General features: G+C 44.0%; 1 protein-coding gene across 2 annotated transcripts in view; it reads left to right on the top strand.

Moving 5' to 3' along the window:
* The window catches only part of LOC104361308 (tetraspanin-15), a 44,746-nt gene that overhangs the window by 16,705 nt on the left and 7,398 nt on the right, over nucleotides 1-20,643 (top strand). Inside the window, exons 3-8 of one of the 2 annotated variants that reach the window (XM_032985181.2) lie at nucleotides 4,811-4,885; nucleotides 7,530-7,625; nucleotides 12,211-12,324; nucleotides 17,181-17,234; nucleotides 17,789-17,905; nucleotides 19,608-19,722. In XM_032985181.2, coding sequence (XP_032841072.1) covers nucleotides 4,811-4,885; nucleotides 7,530-7,625; nucleotides 12,211-12,324; nucleotides 17,181-17,234; nucleotides 17,789-17,905; nucleotides 19,608-19,722 — 571 coding nt within the window. The remainder of the gene's footprint in view (nucleotides 1-4,810; nucleotides 4,886-7,529; nucleotides 7,626-12,210; nucleotides 12,325-17,180; nucleotides 17,235-17,788; nucleotides 17,906-19,607; nucleotides 19,723-20,643) is intronic. The other variant, XM_009967461.2, reaches the window with a different exon arrangement.

Genomic DNA, 20,643 nt, shown 5'->3' with positions numbered 1-20,643 from the left:
CGGCAAAAACCCAGGGACCGCCATCCTGCACGCTCCTGTGCATGCAAAACCAGGGGGATTCATGCTTTACAGGAGGATGAATTAAATTGTACAAGTTCCTTTTCATCCTGGGGACGGGAAGCCCAGATTTTCCATCCCTTGACGACTCATCACCACTTTTATATTAATAGGTCCAAACTCCTTTCTTGCATTGGCTTCAGTGGGGCTGACTTAGCTCCTTTGCTGAAGAAGCAGCTGTAGAAATGGTTAAAAATAAAATGTTGGGGGGGGTTATTTGTAAGAATGCGGAATGTACCTGTTCCCACAGGCGTTTAATGGTGACTGTAGAGCCTGGAACGAGGATAAAATTGTCTTCACCCTTCACAGAGAGGGTTCAAACCCCTCTATTCCTCCTCCATTCACTTCTACAGGGTCTCGTTATGTGTGGCTTGTAGGTCTTTTAAGTATGACCAGTAACTTTTTCTCAGAAAAAAACCCACCCGATTTCTTAGACTGGGCAGCTGTTTATGATCTGCCTGTACCATTTCAATGTTAAGGTCATCAAGAGGGCAGAAGGATTCAAGAGCAGCATCTTCAGCCTCAGCTTTCCAGTGTTCTGCTGCAAAGTACCCAGCCATCTATTTATAGGTTTATTTATTTTCTTTTTGGCTTGTATCCTGGGCTCTCTAGAAATTATCATCCTTGTTATCACTCTTATTATCTTGTCCTTTCCTGTAACTGAGCTGAAGTAGGAAATGGATTCACAAGAAGTAAATATTTCCCCTTATCAACCCAAGAGCCGCATGGGAAACTCCTGGCACTGAGTAGAAAGGAAGGCGTTTTTGACATTTTCTTTTTTTTTTTTTTTTTTTTTTTTTTTAAACTTTTTTTCTCTGCAGTTGCGGCAGCTGGTTGCTCTCCCTGGCCACACTGTGAGATTGCAGCAGCATTTTGCAGGTGGAGGTTGCTCCATATTAAATGAACATCACAGATTTCTCTGGTGCTTTTGCGTTGCTCCAGGAGCTCTTCCACCCTCCCAGCTGCATCTTGTCCTTTCCCTGCCTCATTCCTGGCAAACAGAGCATCCCTCTCCCATCCAAAATCCCGCTGGAGTCACACGTGGGCCTGGCATGTGTGAACTTCCCGTGGCCATACGTGTCTTGAGTGCATCCAAGCTCAGGAGTGATGCTCAGCCTCCACCCATGGCTCAAAGCCCCTTCCCTGGGCTGGCTCCCAAATAAATCCCTGTGTGGTTTATTCATCTCTCAGCCTCGGTGCCTGATCCTTGTTCATCCTTTCTGCCTGGTGAGGACATGCACAAGATGGAAATTGGAGGTGGCTGCACAGTGCTCGTGGTCTGGAAATGAAACAGCAGCAGGTTTGCACCCCTCTATCAGCCAGACGCCCAGCTGGAAGCATTTACTCTGGACCAACTCAGTATTTCAGGTGTTTTTTAAGCTTCTGGGAGACGAAACACGATGGCAAGACATCCTATCTTGTGTCTGGAGGTGGCAGAAAACCAAACACCCAGAGGACATACGGGAAGGGATCGTTCCAGGCAACCTGTATACTGCTTATGTAAAATGACCCTAATGAAGGGAGGTTATTCCCAAAATTGGAGGGAAACCTGTCTTTCAGCCTGATGCAGAGCACTGTCCCTGGGTGCTTTCCTTCTGCCGTGGGGTGGGCTTTGGGAAACATTAATGATGAACAAAACAGTGCTGGAGACTTGTTAGAGGAGGGAAGGAGCAGCTTGGAGCTCTTCTGATCACGGGAAAGGGGGTGATTAATCTTTTTGTTGAGGTATTTGAGGGAATTAAGCAGTATAATTTATTGTGAACTTCTGGATTGATGAGCTCTTTAAAGGGAGCTGGCTGCGGCGAGTGTTAATTTAATAAGAATTGAGCAACTTTTCCCCGATCCAGCTGTCTTAAGCAAGATGAAGGTTTTATTGCAGAGTTTCTCTCCACGAAAGCTGGGTTTTGCTTTGCGCTTTCTGATGGCTGAGATCCTCGGGCACTTTCCCAGTCCCTCCCCTGCAGCGCTTGCCTCCTCTCGGGGATGTGAGCGGTGAAGCCTGGCCGGAGGGTCACGCCACGGAGGCACAGCTGCTCCCTCGCGTGCTGTCACTTCCATGCAAAGAGTGAATTTTTGCAAAAACTGGGGGAAAACCCAGCTCCTCATCATGCTGCTTTGTGTTTGTTTGTTTGTTTAATTTGCTTTGTGATTTGAACTTGCTGCAAACTTGTGGCAGCTCAAAGCAGGATTAAATGCTGTTTAATGTGGATTTTTGCTCTTTATTTTGCTGCTGGAGTCTTTTTAAGGAACAAAATGCTGATTTATTTGGTCTGGCAGGCAGCAAGGGCTGCAGTGCACTAGTTAAAAGGGACAATTGTGATGATGTCAGCAGTTTTGCTCCTTAAATGTTCATTACAGTTACTGGTGGTTGCTGAAATCCTTGTGAATGCAAAAAAGTGCCATTTTCTGCTACGTCCATGCAGCCAGTGAGGGTTTGCATGTTCTGTTTGGCTGTTATTTGGGGGAAGAAGAGCTGGTTTTCGCTCAGGCTGCGCCATTATCAGGGTTTGTGCTGGCGACCTGGGTTTGTGGTTGCTTTTCTTGCAAATTCTCTTTAAATTATAAGGGAAATTGTGAGCTTTCTGAAGGTGAGGTTACATATTATGGGGTGTCTAGGGGGAGCTGGGCATCACCTATGTGACTTCTCAGGTTTGCAGTTTCCCTTTTGCAAGGAATTGCAATCAGCATCTGCCATGTCTTTGTTCCCAATTAATGCTGGCACTTTCCCCTCATTTGTAAAGACCATGAGCTAAATCCTTTTTTGGCCTTGCTCTCTTGAAAACGGTGGGTTTTGCTACCTGCAAACCTCATCTGATGGAGCATTTGAAAGCTGCATTCACTCATCAGTTTTCTAATCTCTGGGTACAGCCGTCATCCCATGGACTCCTACACAACACGCCCATGTTTGTTTATAAATCAGATATCAAAGCTGGATATTAAATATTAGCCTTAATTTCAATATGCACAGAGCAGGCTTAAGTGTATTGCATAAATCTTGCCTTTTATATCCTGATTTGATAAGCTGCACAGCAGAAATTGAGACCGAAAGAAGGAAATAGAATGGGGGACAAAATTGGTGCATGGTGTGCAATGGCCAAAGCACTAGAAAGAGCAGAACAACCATCTAACAACCTGCATGAGGGGTCTCCTGGGTTAAAATTTTTTGATTTCTGGGAAGAGCTGCAGGGTTGGTACTTTCAGAGGAGCCTCCCATCGGTTTGGCAAGAAGAAAAGCTCTGCATGCCACATCCTGCTGATTTTTAGACATTTCTTGTTCTGACCATGAACACCACAGTGGTCCCTACTTGGACTTTGTCTCTGCTCACAGTGGGATTGGTAAGAGTTTGCACTTTTCCCTGGTAAACAGAGGACAAAGCGCTCTTTTTTTTTTTTATTTTTTTTTTTTTATTATTTTCTTGGGTTTTAACTAAGGTTGAAGAACAAAAATATTTCCAAATTTGAGTTTCTCTTTCTTGCTGCTTGCTGCAGCTCTGCAAGATCTAGACATGCTCAGCTTGGTAAAAGCATGAACCACACTGCCTTGGGCTTCCTCCTGAAGCAGCCCCATTTTATAACCGTTTAGATGCATGTGACGTTTTGCATATTATCTCTGCCTACAAGGTAACAGGAGCTTGGTTAATTGTATTCCTAAATTATGGGATTCCTTGCCTATTTATGCCTGGCCCATTATGAACTGATTTAGCTGGTGATGAAAGCAGTGCTGCTCCTCCAGTGGGGCCACACTAGCTGGCTCTTACCAAATAAGCACAGTGCAAAACTCATTGGTGGGTGACTAATGAAAAACCTGGATGGTTTGGGGCATGAAATGATGTTTTGCTGCAACAGTGCTTTGGTTTTGCTGGGCTTGGGAAATAATATCTGGGCATGAGGATCCCTACACTTACCTGGCTTTGTAAAGAGGCTGTTCTAATAAACCAGTGGTCAAAGTGAATATTGTGGTAATAAATTACCTCTCCCTGCATCACTCCCCCCCCTTTTTTTTAACTTGCTTTTGGATTTTTAGCTAGTTACCATGGTAACTTTCCACCTTCCTTTTTCTGGCGAGTCTCCAAAGTTGCTGATGGAGGTAGCCTTGGGGAGAGAAGTGTGAGCTGAGCAGGGCTTGGCTCTCCATCCTCAGCAAAGTTGGATGCGATGCCCGATGGGACCGCTCAGACAGGGACCAGAGCATTAGGACACTAATAAGCGTGGGCTGCAAGACCATCAGACCTTCTAGTTTAAGTTGTTTGCTCCATCAGGACATTGATTTCCATCCTAAATTTGTTGCCAAAATCAATTTGGGAGAGGCATGAGTTATTGCCCGTACTCTGGGGAATGGACAATCCTCCATTGGATGCTCAGCTTGGAAACATCGATGTTCAACCAAATACCCCCACCCCATCACAGAGGGATGTTGCACACCGTTATCTACCCAAAAATAACATTTGCTCCCACTACATCCATTTTACCCACTTCCCTGCACAGAATTTAGCCATTCAAATTGCATCTGGTTTCTTTTTTCAATCCTTCCTTCCGTCCTCACTTTCTACAAGGGAGCAAACTGCTTTCCCTGTTAAGACTGAGATCTTTGGAAGAAATTTACAGCTCCCTGGGGAGTTCATAATGAAATGATCTGATTTCTAAGTGTTTCAAAGCAGCTCTTGGTTTCCAGGTCTTTCTTGTTGTGGTTAACCACTGACGGACAACTCAGCCTTGCTTGGAGCAGGGATAATCCTTCCCTTTCTCTTTTCAGTTCTTCTGGGTCCTTCTGGTGATCTTCCTCACGGAGCTGCTGCTGATACTCATTGAAATAATCTTTGAAAAAAAGGTGGGTGCAATCAGGAGGCCTTTGGACGTTGCACAGTGACAAACTGCAGCCCTGTGTGTCATCAGGGAGGAAAACCCTCAAGTATCTGTTAGCGTCTGCCCTGAAAATGGAAGATTTTCACTGCTCTTGCTTGTCTGGGGCTGCCCATCGTGCTCCAGAGCTGCGATGGATTGCTGGCACTACCCAGGGCTCCTGCCGCAGCTCCTTGTGCAGACTCTCAGCCAATAACCTGTGTTTTTTTTTTTTTTTTTTCCTGAGGACTCATTAAGCTCCTTGCCTCAATTACGTTAACTGCTGGCTTGCATTCGCAAGGATAGATTTGAGTTATAGCTAAGCTGGTGAGATGGTAAATGCTTCCAACAGATGTCCTTCCTGGCCGCCCACCTTCTGCTGAAGAAACCCTGCCATTTTCAATTTAATCTTACCCTTGCAATCGATCAGACGATTAAATAGCTAATCTCCATCTCTGTTGGTTCAATGAATGCACAAGGCAGGAGAAAACATCAAAAATCCCTGCTTACAGGCTCTAAAAACTAATTCCCCTTTGCACAAACAGATGGATGCTTTCAAACCCATCAAGGTGCTGGGGCTGGGAGTTACGTGCTTGGTGAGCACCAAAGACAGGTCACAGTTGGCAGGTACGTGGTTAGTGAGCCCCAAAGATAGGTTGGCGTTGGGAGCTGTGTGCTTGGTGAGCCCCAAAGTTGAAGGGAGACAATGGGGAAGGATGTTGCCTTTTGGATGGTGCAGCCAACTCCATCCAGCAGCTTCCCAGAGGTCTCCGAAACCCTCTGATCCCTGGAAAACGTGGTGCTTTGATGGAGAGATGTTCTCCTCCGAGGCAAATCACAGTGCTTGAGTCCTTCCTACATACAGGAAATCAATATGTGGTGCCACATAGAGGCTGTATTTTTGTGAAATTCAGCATGAAGTAGTCTGCTTTGCTCCACCTTTGAGCCTCAGTGGTGGTTCTCAGCACCATCGTACACTGCAGAGATGCAGTGGGGAAATGCTGGTACCATTGGGAGGAGGGATTGAAGCCTCATGATTAAACTCCTGGATTGAGTAGAAACCATTAGTGCCTAAATTGTCCCTTAATTTAAATGTAACGGACAATATCAAAACCTAATTAAAAATCAAACAATGATGGAGGGAGAAAAGAGAGATCCGACAAGTGATGAATCCTCTTGACCTGAAATTGTTCAGAGGCACAAATCTGCATTTGGAACAATGGTTGTTTATTAAACTTGTTAAAAACATATTTAATTGGATTTTTGTATTACATCAGCAGGGATGAGGAATGAATTTAGTGGCCTTGAAGCTACTGAACATTGAAATGGGCTCTGTTGATATGCAAATGGGGTTTTGGAGATTATTGGAGATAACGGGTTTGTTATCCTTGAAGTGAAGGGAATGGAGAGGTCTCATAACCAGAACTTAATGATTTAACCCTGAGACATTTATCTCCCACCTTAAGATCAAGATTTAATTACAGAGGCTGCCTCCAGGCTGGCATCTTCTCGGAGGACAACAGGATCGTGGGGTGAGCCTATCAGGGGGAAAACAAGCAGAAAATAGTAAAACCTGCGTGTTGCCCATTGTGTTTGTTTTTATCGGTGGGCAAACCGGGAATTAACATTTTAATAAACTTCCACATGAGCAATGTCTTAAAGGTTTTTTCAGATCCCCTTGCCTGATCCCTCGCTGTTGGCAGGCTTTGTTTGCCACTCTGACGTGCCTTCATTTCTCTTTTTTTCACATTCTTCTCTCCGTTCCCAGTTTGCCCAACCTCTAATTTTCATGTCAGAGTGAATTATGAAACACAATGTTTTCTTCCCCCCCTTTACCCTGCTTCTAACTCAGAAAAAAAGTTCCTTTTTCCTTCATTAATATTTCTGCTTGGTGGTTTGTCAGGAGTCAAACTGCAAACCTGCGTCGGGCTCTGCATAGGACATTTTGAGCCTCCACTCCCAGCTCACTAATAAGCTTCCCAGGCATTTGTAGAATACATTTTCAATTCAATTAGTGTTTAATGTGAAGTGCCTGATGTGTCAAAGTGTCCTCGGAGATACGGCTGAAGGAGCAGCAGGGAGAGCCCCAGCCTGGCTGCACCGTTCCCTTTCAGGGCATGATTGAATTGCTGAATGATTTGTTGGGATTAGGAGTGACTGAGAGCTCTGATGAGGTCTCTACTCCTGCATGTAGCTCATCCCATGGATAAATCACTGTGTTGACTGTCGCAGCCCATTTGACCTCCTCCGGCCCCTCCTAATGCAGCAGAAACACCCCTGCCAGTGGTTAAAATGATGTTAGCCAATGGACTGGAGAGCTTGAGGGAGCTTTTGAAGAAGTCACTGGAATAATTAAATCTAATATGCAGCATATAGGAAAAATCAGGTGGGTAAGGGTGCGTGGGTCTGCTTGTGTGTGCAGGAAATGGAGAGGTGCTATGGGATGCTGCTAGCCCTGAGAGCTCAAAAATGATGGATTTTGCCCCAAGAAATAGGCTTGTACAGCATGCGGGTTAGATTCTTACTCTGGTAATGGCTGGCAATGTTTGCTGTGAAAAAATGTCCATGTTTTGTAACATTTTCCTGATGCCTTTTCCATGTGTAAGCTTCGGTTTTGTTTTTTCTGTCCCCAGATGAATGCAGTTTTCCACTCCAACATCCAAGAGGGCATCAGACACTATTACGATGACCTTGACTTCAAGAACATCTTGGATTTTGTACAAGAAAAGGTTTGGGTTTGGAGGGGGGGCGGCATTGGGGAGATCTGGTTGTGTAGTTTTTCAACCAGTGGTTAACTCTATGCCTCACTGAAGCAAAACCATTAGTTTTCCCTGTATTTTTGGAGTTTATTCCCATCCTTAGGGTGCCTTGCTTGATCTATCTTGAATATCTTGATCCTTCTTGATTTGCACCGCTCTCTTTGCACAGTTTTGTGTTGTGCTGCTCTCCAAACCCAACCCGCTGGTGGTTTTGGTGAGTTATTCTGCCGTCTGTGTGCCCTGCAAAGAGCATCTTCTGCCCCACACCACAGCATGAACCATACCAGGATATTTATATTCCCCAATTTTGATGGCAAATGGGTGCTTAACACCTGAAAGCTTCTTGACAGCTACCCCAACCTGCAGAGAGAGATATTGAAGAATAAAATAACATGTGTTAAAGCTGCTTCAGGGCTGCAATGACTGTTAGATAGTCCACCTTAGGTACGTCTCTTTACTTGAGGTGGCATCAGTAGCGGTCCAAGCCCTTGACTGAATGGGAAAATGGCAGATAAGGGGTTTTCACGTGGTAGCTGGAAGGAAAGAAGAGTTCCAGCCTCTCCATGGGCAGCACCAGAGACAAGCTGCTCCTGGGACTGGCGAGAGCTGTGTCCAGTCCCATCTTGGGGCTTGGCATAGTCTGCTTTAATTTTTTTAGACGTGTGGTTACATATTCTGTCTCATATCTAATGCTTAAAGGCTGCCAGGAGTTGGCAGGATCCATCCCCTGTCCTCGAGCCAACCTGAAGGTTGATAAAACCATTCTTGCAACTCTTACGTTTTCTTAACCAAACTTCTGATATACTGCTGGTCTTACCTTTCATTTTATGCACCACGCAGTTTGTTTGAGGTACTAAATATTAAATCAAGTATTAAATGAAAACTCCTTCCTAATTCCTGATATTGAGCCCCAGTTAGATGTGTTTCCCTTTTGTCTCTCAAAACCTAAGGTAGCCATGCTTCAGCAAAGCAACAGTGCATCTCCCCAGGTACATCAAAAAGCCAAATAAAATCAGGATTTTAAGTTATTATCCACATCATTAAGTGTGTGGCCAGTCTGGAGAAGCTTGGTTGGCTCTAACGTATCATTTGGGTTTCCAGCACTGGTGAGAAGCCATTCCCAGGAATTCGGGGGATGGAGGTTTGCTCATGTTTTGAGTTGAGGATATTTGATTTACCCGTTATTTGTGTTATTTTGGGAGGAAAGCACTTGGCTCAAAGAATTTGGTGAATGAAAAAAAAAAAAAAAAGTGGAAAAAACCCCAAAACTTGAGATTTAGGAGAGAAATCACAGTGAAGTTACATCTCCTGGGTTGGTTTTGGAGAGGAGAGCCAGGCTTTTCCAGCAAAGCTGCTTTCAGGTGAACTTTGAATGTTCTCACCTCAGCCTGATTTCTCTCCTTTCATTATGGGTTGAAGCATCATAAATATGTGAATCTTGTCTCTCACTTTGAAGAAAAGGAGACTGTGAAGCTCCTTCTTCTTTGATGTAGCTAGAATTTAAGGCTGGTGGTGCCCTCCACACTACCCTCTCTTGGCTTAAATACTTGCTTTTGAGTCTTGGAGTCATCGTTACTCAGCCAAGAGCTTTAATAAAACTGGGAGCCCTCTGAAGGTCTCAAAACATGACTGATTCTGAGAAAGATCTGAATCTTTTTAAAGTTTTCCTCCAGCCTCTCTGAGAGGATGCTATAATTCAGACCTCTCTGTATGAATGATGAATGGATGCTGTCGCAAGCAGTCGCAAAGACCATGTTGGAGCCATCCTCAATGAGCCTTGGCTCATTTAGGTTAGACCACAAATCTCCAGATAAAGCAGATGTGTTTGTGGGAAGGTTTCTGTATCTCAAAACAAGCGAGTATCAGGCACTTATATAATCTTACCCCATTTTTACAACATTTTCCCCATCTACTTCTTCATTTGATTGTTTATTAAAAGTTTTCAGGGGGAGATCTTAATCTCAAAGTGCCCCTCTGTACTAAAACAAGTTGTGGGCACTTACAGTGTTGTTGAACAAGTCTTTAACATCTGCACATTTTATATTGTAGTGAGAGAAGGAGCTTTGCAAGAACATGCAGCTCTTTGCTGTGAGCTTTTATATTAGTGTAGGATTTCCAAACCAGGAACAGCAGCAGTGTCAGCGATTGAAATACAGAGTTGCTTCATCCTGAGAGTAGGACTGGGGAGAAGCAGTGCAGAGGAATAACAGCTTTTAAGGGAAGGGAAATTAGTTTTACAGGACCTGAGCATCCCAGTTCATTTTGGGAGGATGAAAACCTGCTGTCAGTCTGGAAGAATTGCACCCAGACCTGTTTTTTTTGATAAAACACAAACTCAGAGCAGCCTGTTATCATTTAGTGGTTATTCTTGCCATTTTCCCTATTAAAAACCTTGTTTATGCATAACTTAGCTGGCACACAGCTTACTTAGGTCAGGAACCACACTAAGTTTCTTAGGATTTGAAATTTTTCTTAAACCCTCTCTCAAGTGATGCTTTAAACTAGAGAAAACTGCTTTCACACCCTTAAACCAGCAACATACAGTAAAAATAACAAGTAATTGTGGTCTGAAGTGCCAGACATTAATATTTTACATTAGCAGGATATTGGTGCAAATAATGCGGATTTACCTGTCGACACCTACTCGGTCTGGCTGCCTGTGAGCAAGTAGACATGGAAATAAATTGCCCTAAAGAAAATATTACTTATCTGTTTTTATCGCTTTCTTTCTGAACTACTGCCCTTTGCAGCCCTTTGCAGTCCTTGGGCACGAGGCTGGAGACAACAATGACTCAAAAGCCCACGTTTGCCCCAAGTCAGTAACTGCAGCTATCTGCCGCTCCTCGCTTTATCTTTTTTTAATGGTTTGCTGAGAACAGACGGAAGAGGAGAGTTCAAACCACTTTGCTGAGCACAGGATTTGAATTTCAAAGGGCTGCTGGGGCTGCGGTTCTTGCTCAAACCCGAGTGGCTCCAAACTCGAAGTAAGGCTCGGAGGGATGAGGGTGTTGCGCTTGCAAACCTCCTCCTTTCTTCTTGGGGAAGATTAAAGGCAGCTTTCACCACCGTGGCTCGTTTGAGCACGGTGCTTTGAAGGCGATGGTTCTAGCCATAATGAGCCCGCATCTCACGGATGGTGGCAGTGGTCCTCGACACGGAGAACTCATCAGATGTGACCTGTGAGCCTCTTTCCGTGGGCTCTCTTTGGTTTTTCTGCTCGTTATGCTTCTCTCAGCTCCGGGAGCCTGCAGGAAAGTAAAACCCACACCAAAGTCTGTCTCATCTTATGAGAAATAGATCCAGACACAGCAGTAGTTTGGGCTAAACCTCGCTTTGCAGAGAAGAAAACACCCTGGTGAGGCTTCCTGGCAACTAGTAACCCTTGTTATAAGTTTTTTTGTACCAATGTTTGCACAGTTATAAAAGCAAATGGAAAAAACTTCTTTGCAGCATGGTGATAGCAAATGGGTAGCAATGGCCAATATCCCTTTAGGTGTTTTTCTCCCTCTCTTTCTAAGCAGCTTTTGCAAGCTGGTCTCCCTCACTGATATGGGTAGGATTAAGAGCAATAAAGGAATTAAAGATAGGAAATTAGAAAATAGTTGTGAATCTGTGCATTGGCTGCTCCTGGCCATATCTGCCTATTTTGGTGTGGAAGGAAGGCAGGAGGACCCCAAGAGTTGGTGGCTTTTTCTACTCACATTGGCCAAGTATTGCCACCAACCCATCAGCAGGAGGGAGAGCAGATGCTCAAGGGGCTAAACCTCTCTCGAAAACTGCTCCTTGAAGAGTGCGGTGCTTAAAGAAATGGGGAAAACTGATTTTTTTTTTCTCTCTTATCACTTCAGGCGTTTCTTTCCAGGGGAAAAATGTAAAGATTCAAACTTGTTTACCAAGAGAAGAGATGACTCGGTATATAATAAGACTACCTTTATTCTGCAGAGAACAGAAAATGACTTTCATTAACCTTTTTTTTTTTTTTTGTCATTGTGCGAACAGAAGAAAAAAGAAGCTTCTTTCCTTTGTAGCTGTAGCATTTGATCTCTAATTTAACTTGACAGGAAGAGAAATCCCTGTTAGACTGTGGAACCTTATTAGCATTTTGTCGAATGACACCAACTAACTGAGCTGCCTTCAAGAGCCAAGAAATACATTCATTCAAGGCGCTGAAAGAGCTATCTCTCCTGCGTGCCCCCGGAATGAGATGGATTAGTCACCTGTAATTAAATCAGTGAGGCATGAATGAGCCTGATCTTTCTTGGGCTCGTGAAAGCAAGTATGCTTCCAATACATGTGTGTATGCATCTGTAACAGCTGCACACCTCTAAAATGGGGCTATACAGGGTTAAACACCCACTTTGCTTTTTTTACACAGTGTTTTCAACTTCCTATTTAGGGTCCTGAAAAGCAGAAAATATTCAGGGCTCTCAATGCTGGCGTTGCAAAGTGGCGTTGAGGATGCAGGGCAAGGCTGGAAGGGAGATGAGTCGGTGGGCTGGAGATGTCGAGGTTTGTTCAGCTGCGTGTCTCATCCTCTCTTTTTCCTTTTTTGCAGTTTTCTTGCTGCGGTGGTGATGAGTACCGAGACTGGGAGGTTAACCAGTACCACTCCTGCAATGGCAGTGGGCCGCTGGCGTGTGGGGTGCCCTACACGTGCTGTATTAGGAAGGTAAGGAAGCCGAGGCACAGAAAGTGTCTTCATTTCAGTCAATATTTCAGCGAAACACCCTCTTCCAGCTGGTTATTACTGCATATTGCTGTGCTATAGGGTTTCTTGTAAGCTGCATTGCCATCTTGCAAAGTGGTTTGAGACAGCATCAGTGTGAGATGCTAAAGAAACTGAAAAACATATATGTATGGGCTACACTGTATTTTAGTAGGCTGTTGTTTTAACGTAGAATAATTATGAAAGCACTGGGTGGGTCATTAATTGTGTTTATATCATGCCAAGGAGTTGTTAGAAATGCCAAGTTCCTGTTTTTCAACCTAATGTGTGATATAAAAAGGTTTGGAGGATTGTTTTGCGAAGAAATAGCAGCATCTTAAAAGGACTTGGCTGCATCCCAGCATGGATCCCAATGAGCTGCTGCCCTCTGCTTTCCTGTCCAAGAGGACACGTTTCTCAGCTGACTGCTGCAGGGTTCAGTGGTATGTGGGGATCATGTTTGCTGGTGTCTGCTCCTAACGAGGAGGTTTATAAGGGTTCTGCTGAAAATGGAGCTGGGAGGGGTATTGGGATAAAGAGCCACCCTTGTTGCAATGAAATAAAAAAAGTCTCGCGAGCAACTGCCCTTGCAAGGCTGCATTTCCAACACGCTGTGAGTTGGGTTGACCGGAGATGGAGAGCAGGGGGAGAGGATTTTCAGGGTTTCCTATGCTGATTTTCAGAGCAGAAAATCAAGACACCCCTGCCACGCAGCACTTTTCTGCTGAAACTAAACTAAGTGCTCTGACGCTGTCTCATTTAATACAACCATCCACCTTGTTGCGATCAATCTAACACATGCTGTGGAGAAAATGCCAGGAGCTGGGCCAAGGCAGGGGGAAAACAAGTCCAAATACCCTTGGTTGCTGTGGCCAGAAATGCTATAAACGTTGCTAAAAAGGATTTGCTAAGCATAATCCTGGTAGCAAAACCTCCTTGAGGTTCAGAGCATCAGGAGTATCAGCATTGCCTCTGAATCCTGGCTGTACTAATTGCACAGGGAAAATATATAATCAATCTCATATTGTTGGATTTTTAATGGAAAAAGCGGGAAATCTGAGGTGTTTTAATTATCAGTGGAAGTCTGATATGCAAATCAGTTGCAAAAATAATTGTCATCTCTAATCAGGGTGTTGATTAAGAATCCTAAAGCTCCTAAAGATGGAATTAGAAATTCATGTGGTGTCCTTTTGTGTTACAAGTGAGGATGTGTTGGAGAGAGTCAAGTGCATTTTTCAGTATTTTTACACTCCCTACGGTTTTGGGTGACAATTTGGCAAACAAAAGACCTCATCTCAGCAGGCCGTATTAGAGATATAAGAAATCATGGATGATTAATATAGTAGAGGAAGAAATAAGGCAACTTTTTGGCTTTCCACTGCAGTGAGCTGGGTCAGGGTGATGCTCTAAAGGACTGGAGCAGCCAGCCCCTGGGAGGGAAAGTCCACAGTACATCCTCTACATTTTTTTTTTCAAGAATTAAAGCCCATGAATGCGGTTATGACAGCCAGAGTGGTTTTATGGGAAGCCAGTCCTCACCAAATGCATCTAAATCTCCATGAGAAATGAAACCTGTTCTTGGGGAGAACTGTAACCAGGTAGATAGATTTATCCTTGCCCTTCAGAGATTTGATTTTTGGCACTGCAGGGCACTTTTAGTTAAGAAATCAGCCTGACACAATATGAATAGTACGTGAAATGGATTAAGAGAGCCACCTCCCTTGGGAGTTTTCTGCTGCTTGCAACATACAAACCAGCTAATAAAAATTAAGTTTAAACAACAGAGTGAACCCCCCCCAATTGCATTTATCATAAGAGCTCCAGTGTGTCTCTATTTGTAGCTCTTTTTTTGCAGCTATTTGCTAAAATTGAAAAGTTCTCGTGGGGGTTTTTCTTGACGGCTGAGAAGGTGGGAGAAGCACCTCTGTACTTCTGGATGAAGAAGGTACATGTGTGTGATAGTCTGGACATACCTGCTTGGGTCTCAGCGACATGCAAACCCTGCTGAAAACCCTTTCCACCAAAATAGGTTACTTGAGGACTGAAGAGAAGCTCCTGCATTGGCCTGCAGCTGGGGGCATAGCCAGGGCACATGCATGAATTCTGGGTTGGGTAGAGATGAACACGCTGATCTCTCCGCTGTGAATAACCTTTTCATCAACCAGTTATAAATCCTCTGGTTTGTAGGGCAAGAAACCCTTCTCTTCTTGTGTCCTACTTCTCTATTTGTGCCTTCATGAATGAAAGCTGGAAAGCGAAGTACCCTTTTGTCTTAGAGGACCTCTGAGATTTAAGTAGAGAGGTACCAGAAGATGTCACTTGGAAATGCAATATTGAAGAAAGAAAAAAGATAATGATAGAAGCAAGCTTGTTTGAAGGAAGGAGCATGAAATACAGATTCGGGGGTTGATTGCAGCATGTTTTCAACTTGTTATTAAATACAGCCATTAACCCATCCTGTTTTCCAAGAAAAATCTTTTTCTATCACAAGACTTCAAGACCTTTGTGTTGCATCCCCTGGGGCGTCTTCCAGGGCAGGCTGAGCTGCAGTAATGGGAGCAGACATCCTCCAGAAATGCTCTGGGTCTTTTGAAGAGTCTCATCTCTGAGGTCATAGGCCTTGAAGGCTTCCCAGGAAGAAGGAATGGGCAAATATGCACCTACTTGAGGGTGTGAGACTGGATCCTCATCTCTAAGTGTGTTTCTAAATGGTTTTCCAAGGCACTCGTGCATTCTCCTGGGAAGCCACAGCATAGCTGTGCTTCTGCCAACCACAGTGTGTCCAAACCCCTGGTGAAGTGTCATTGCTGATATCTGGCACTGATCTGGGGGAGAAAAGCAGTTGGTTAAATAAAAAGTGCAAGGATTGCAGTCTTCTGCCCACAGTGGGTTTTAAACATTGGTGTGTGTGGCTCTTTTGTGATCCCTGAAGGCATCAAAATGTGCTCTGGAGGAATAAAGGCTTCTGCCTCATTTTTTGTTAGAAATTTCAATTCAGGTCTGACCTTCCCTTCCATGCAAGACCTTGCCAAAAGTCGATCAAGGCTAAAACCTCACTTTCCTATCTTCCACGCTTCTCCCAAATACAAGGCATTGAGGGAATTACTCAAAGAGAAGGGCAGGAGTGCAGTCAGTTGAGAAACCCTTGGTTATTTAATGCAGGAAGGAAGAAAAGTGGTGATTAATTTGTGCCGTAGCCAGATATATTCAAACAATGAGCCCGATAGAAAGCAATGGTATTTCACCAGCAAGGGTGTTGTGGTGTCCACAAAAGTGAGCCTGAAAAGCAAGGACAGCTGAAAGCTGTCAAGAAAGATCGTTTATTTTTTAAATGTAAACCAAATAGATGGATCCTTGATCATGTACAGATTCCTTTATACCTCTATAGGCGACAGCATTTACCTTAAAGAGAATTTGCAATGCTGTTATGCTGAAGGCTTCATGGTCCCAACCCTGGATGAGATGTCTCTCAGCGATGCTGATGGGTGCTTTGCTGCTGATCCCCAGATTTCCCTGCAAGTCTTTCATATGCACAGGGACTAACTAGCCTCCTTAACTATGCCCAGTTTGTAAATAGTGTCTTGAAATGGTGAGAGAAGGGATTTCTAATAGCACTGTGAGTAATGTGCTAGGTACAGAAGCTCTTGGTAGGGTAGCACTGGAATAATTTCCCTGCCAATTACAGGAGGAACAAGTTGCAGCTTTATGGCTGGAGTCTGTCCGGAGGCACACATTTCTTTTATGCTGTGTCTTGCAGGAAAGCATAATTTACATCTAAATGTGCACATTTCTCTTTTTCATCTCTGTGCCTCTGAAGCACGGGATATTTTTGTTTTGTTGTCCAGGAGTTTTTACTGGTTGTCAAAGCCATCTTTGTGAAAGCATAATAATTTCAGCATGCTATTATTTTATGGGCACAAGGCCCCTTTAGAAATACATGGTGTTATAGAAGCTGCTGTTTGATCCATGAAACAAGCCAAAAAAAAAAAACCAAAAAACCATCAGAAGATCAATCCCGAGAGGTGCAAAGTACGCAACTAGCTCAGGAGCTGCTCTTCAGCTTTGTTTTTTTGGGGATGAGCAAGAATCAGTTTTGTAAACCAGAATGTAACACTTTCCACCCTGAGAGAAGCAAAGTAATTACGTTTGATTTTATTTTATAAAGGTCCTGAATAGCATTGTTTGGCCAGGTTCTCTTTTATTAGCTGTATCTCTTGAAACATTTTTGTTGGCCAACAAAAATCTGAGCCTTGGGGATATCTAAAATCCTTATGTTTCTCCTCAAAGTGGTGGAGTAGTTTGGGGAAGTTCCCCCTTGATTTCTGGAGAGCCCAATACATTTAATCGCTGTGAAATTCCCTTCATTATGAAGGAGAGACACAACTGAAGGTGTTAGAAAAGGTGGCCAGAATTAAACAAGGAGAAAATCAAGGGAACATTTTGAAAGAGCTGCTTTGCTAAATGCTTGTGTGATGTGGAGGTGGTCCCGGCTCAAATCACTGGAAAAGTGTTGGGGGGACCTGAGCATCCTCCAGAACAGCAGAAACCAGAGAGAAAAGTGTTTTAAAAAAAAAAAAAAAAAAAAAAATTAAAAACCCCAACAACTTACTGCCCATGTGCATGGTTTCAACATTGCATTTGGGCTAAAAGGAGCCCACAGTAGCAAGGTGAGGTTTGAGGGTAGCTGCTTGCCTTGTGCTATGATGAATGGTCGAGGCAACTGGGTGAAGTCTTTCTGTTCTTAGTTTTTATTCTTATTTCTTGTTTTTCCTGTTTGTCTTCCTCTGAGCTACATAGGTTCACCAATTCTCTGTTCACAGGTCCCTGGAGAAGTCATTAACACCCTGTGTGGATACAAGACGCTTGATAAAGAGGTAACGTTGGCTTTTTCCTTTGTACATATGAGTTTTCTTCTCCTTCCCCAAACTTGCTAAAATAAAACAGTTATCCGCAGGTAAATGCTCCCCCACCAAGGATCGTTGTTACTGCAGCTGTGCATAACTTCATTTTTATTGTTTTTCCCTGGCATCTCAGGATGTTGCTGAGGCTGGCAGAGCACGGGCAGGCTCATGACACGTTTGCGTAGTCCCTGTAGGATTTGGTGTGGCCTTTCTAGATCGGCTCCAGGAAACGCTGGTTCTGAGTTGTGTTATGAGGCTTGGTGGTAGGAGAGGAGCTGATTTTGAGGCCTTTGGGGGTGACCACAGGGCTGTATCTCAGCAGAGAGCTGCAGTATCTCTGTGCATATGTTCCGTAGCTTCCAGGGACAGGTTTTTGGCAAGAAAAGCCAGGGAAAGGTCCAATCCAAGAAATCAATTCCCAAACACTTCTCATGCCACTCCCCTGGCTTGCAAGAAGGAGTAAACATGAGAAATAACATCTCCCCCCAAACCCAACACCTCAGTGAAAACTGTGATCCTTCTTCCAGCGCCTGGAGCTGCTCAACATCATCCACGTGCGAGGCTGCATCCACGCTGTCGGGCTCTGGCTCAAAGACAACTTCGAGGCCACTTTGGGCATCGTTTGCTCCCTGTTGCTTCCACAGGTACGTGGGGGATCCAGTCACCATCCTCTCAGTTTCTTTCACTGTGCTGGAGGAGGAAAATCATTCACTTTTAGTTATTTCCACCTCCCCCCCCCCCCCCCCCCCCCATTTACATCTGAGATTTGTGTCTTGGCTGGCACACGTCACAGCACTTTCTAGAGCATCCTTAGCAAAATTAAGGGTTTACAACAGCAGTGCTGGCTGTCTCATAACGCACTCCTGCAATCTAATTATTGATCAGATAATAACATCTAAAAGCAAGGCATGCATATGTTAGCAGAGCAAACCCTTGTATATTTGTTTTTACAGCTATCTTCAAATAGAGCATAAATATTAACCAAAATACACCATAATTGTAAATTTAGCAGGATTTGCCATGCCTCATGAAATCCATTTCCCATTAGTGATGCCTGAGGATCCAAGCAACTTTCCAGCACAGGTAATTAAGCTCTTCATCACAGATGCTTGATATGGAGAGAAATTTTGGGTTGCAGCTGGGGCTATCCCTTTGCAACACTATTGGCACTGTGAAGGAGGTGAATATCTCTCTTAGATCTTTCCAGAATTAATTTTGACAAAACTCTGATGATTTAGTGTTGATTTGATCCTTTTTTTGATTCTTTTTGAAGCTCACAAGCAAAAGCTTTCTTTTTATCTCATTGGATGTAATGTTGCGTTTGCCACTTGGAGGTATTTGGTGATGCTTTCCAGATACAGGGTTTTATCTAAATAAAACAGGGTTTTAATTTTTTTTATGTATTTCCACTGTAGTGTAAGGTACAGTAGTGGTTGAATAAAGCAGAAGCTGTTGGGGAAATACGTGGCACGTTGAGCTAATTTTTCAAAGGTTGGACTTTCCGCCTGAGCTCTCAGATGGTCCAAATGAAAAACCAAGATCGGGAAGCAGTTTGTGCCCAGTCCTGGCTGTGATGCTCCACATTTCTAAAGTGCTTTCTCTAAAGCATGCAAATGAGCAATGGACTTCTGCTGTGCTACTACTAGGAAATGCAACGGGCACAGAAATGGGGTGAGAAAGTGCTATAATAGAGGCGACCGCTTCCATCTGCCTTGCAGGTTGTCGAGAGCCCATTACAAGAGCCGCCTGTTGCGTTACCCATTAACCTGCCAACATGATGCTCTTAATTGGGAAGGATGGGGAGGAAAACCAGAGATGGCAATAAGGATTGCTGAGCCTTGATGAATATCAAGTGCTTTTGAGCTAGCGTTGTGATTTTTCTGGCGTGCCGTTAAATGCTCTTCAGATGAAGAACCTCGTTCTTCCCATCTGCTCATGATTTCCAGGTTTTAAATATAAATCGGATTTGATTCTGTCAAGTTTTGGAGGGAATTAAGTTATAAATGGCCATCTGTGCTGCCAGGAGCTGTCAGCCCAGAAACGGCTTCATCCCCAGCAGCTGCCATAAGAAAACTGGGGTGAAAATATTGTCCTTGAATTGCCAATCCAAGGGGGAAGGAGTTGGCACTGTTGATGTGGGGAGGCAACAGTGCCTTAAACTTTGGGAAGAGTGAACATATTGGCCTTTGGGTATTTGTCATGTCCCTTGCAGGACATGTGCCTCTCCGTGGAACTGTAAAGCACCTTGGTGGAAAACTTGCAGGAGAAAGGTTGGGATCATGATCCACATCCTGAGTCCAGCTTTGGGTTTTACCTAATTTTCCTCAAAGTATTGTTCTTCCTTAGGATCAAACTTCAGCCTCGTCTGTGATGGCGAGCAGCTCGAGGGCTCAAAGGTTGGGGATTGGAGCTTGGCTGATGTTCATCATCCGAGTGCCCAAAATTTGTGCTTGGATTTGGGGTAAGCAACTGACTCTTCTTGTGCAGAAAGAAGGACCCAAGAAAAGTTTTGGCTGATGTAGCGTGCCCATGGGGAGAGGGCAGTTATTGCTCTCAATGCTGTCTTTCCATCATGCTCAGGTGTGGGAAACCATCAAATTTTGGCATTCCATTATGCGGGAAGTTATAGAATTTTTAACTTTTCTTTCCTTTTTCCCAAATATCTGTGTGAGAGGCCAAAGGCACAGGGAAGGCTGCTTGTTTTTGCTTTCTCAGGCATGTGGGCATCTGTCTAATTGGGTTCGGGGAAAGCTGTAAATCTTCTGGGTCTTTCTAGGTGTTGAAAAGATTGAACATGTGAGGAGGCAGGGAAAAATCCTGGCCGGGTATGTCACCGCGGAGCAGCCAGCCTCTCTCCCAGCTGGTGCACGGCAGAGGGAGTTTATCATTTTATGATCACTCTTAAATCATTAATGTCTCTGCCTTTTTTAAGTAAGCCATCAAGCAGTGGAGAAAAAAAAAATCCTATTTGAGGAGTGGGGAACTGGTTGTGTTCATTTGTCTTCATTCAGAGAGAAGCATAAACGCATCAACTCAATTATTTTTCTGCTTCTGCAGAGTACTTTTAATTCTCTTTTTTCTTTTTCCTGTGTTTTGTTCTCCAGTAACGATCCTGTCTCCTTGCCTTTCTTCTCAGCCAAGCTGCAGGCTGAGGCCAAACTGTGATGCATTTCACATCGCTCTCAAAAAGACGTTTTAATTTAGCTGCTGGCAGTCAGTGGCAAATGCATGTCGTGGCCTTATACTAGTTGTGTTTAATTATGAAGCAACCCCAGATCTTTCAGCAGGTGCAGCAAAGCACATAAATTTGTTTTCTAATGGTTGCATCCCTATCTTCCCTGCCTCTCGAAAGATTATCCAAGGCGTTTACAGTGTGCATAAA

This window comes from Tyto alba, unplaced genomic scaffold (genome assembly GCF_018691265.1).
Source record: "Tyto alba isolate M040663 unplaced genomic scaffold, T.alba_DEE_v4.0 Super-Scaffold_34, whole genome shotgun sequence".
NCBI lineage: Eukaryota > Metazoa > Chordata > Aves > Strigiformes > Tytonidae > Tyto > Tyto alba.
Note: the sequence above shows the minus strand (reverse complement) of the source record. Positions and strands in the feature narration are given on the sequence as shown.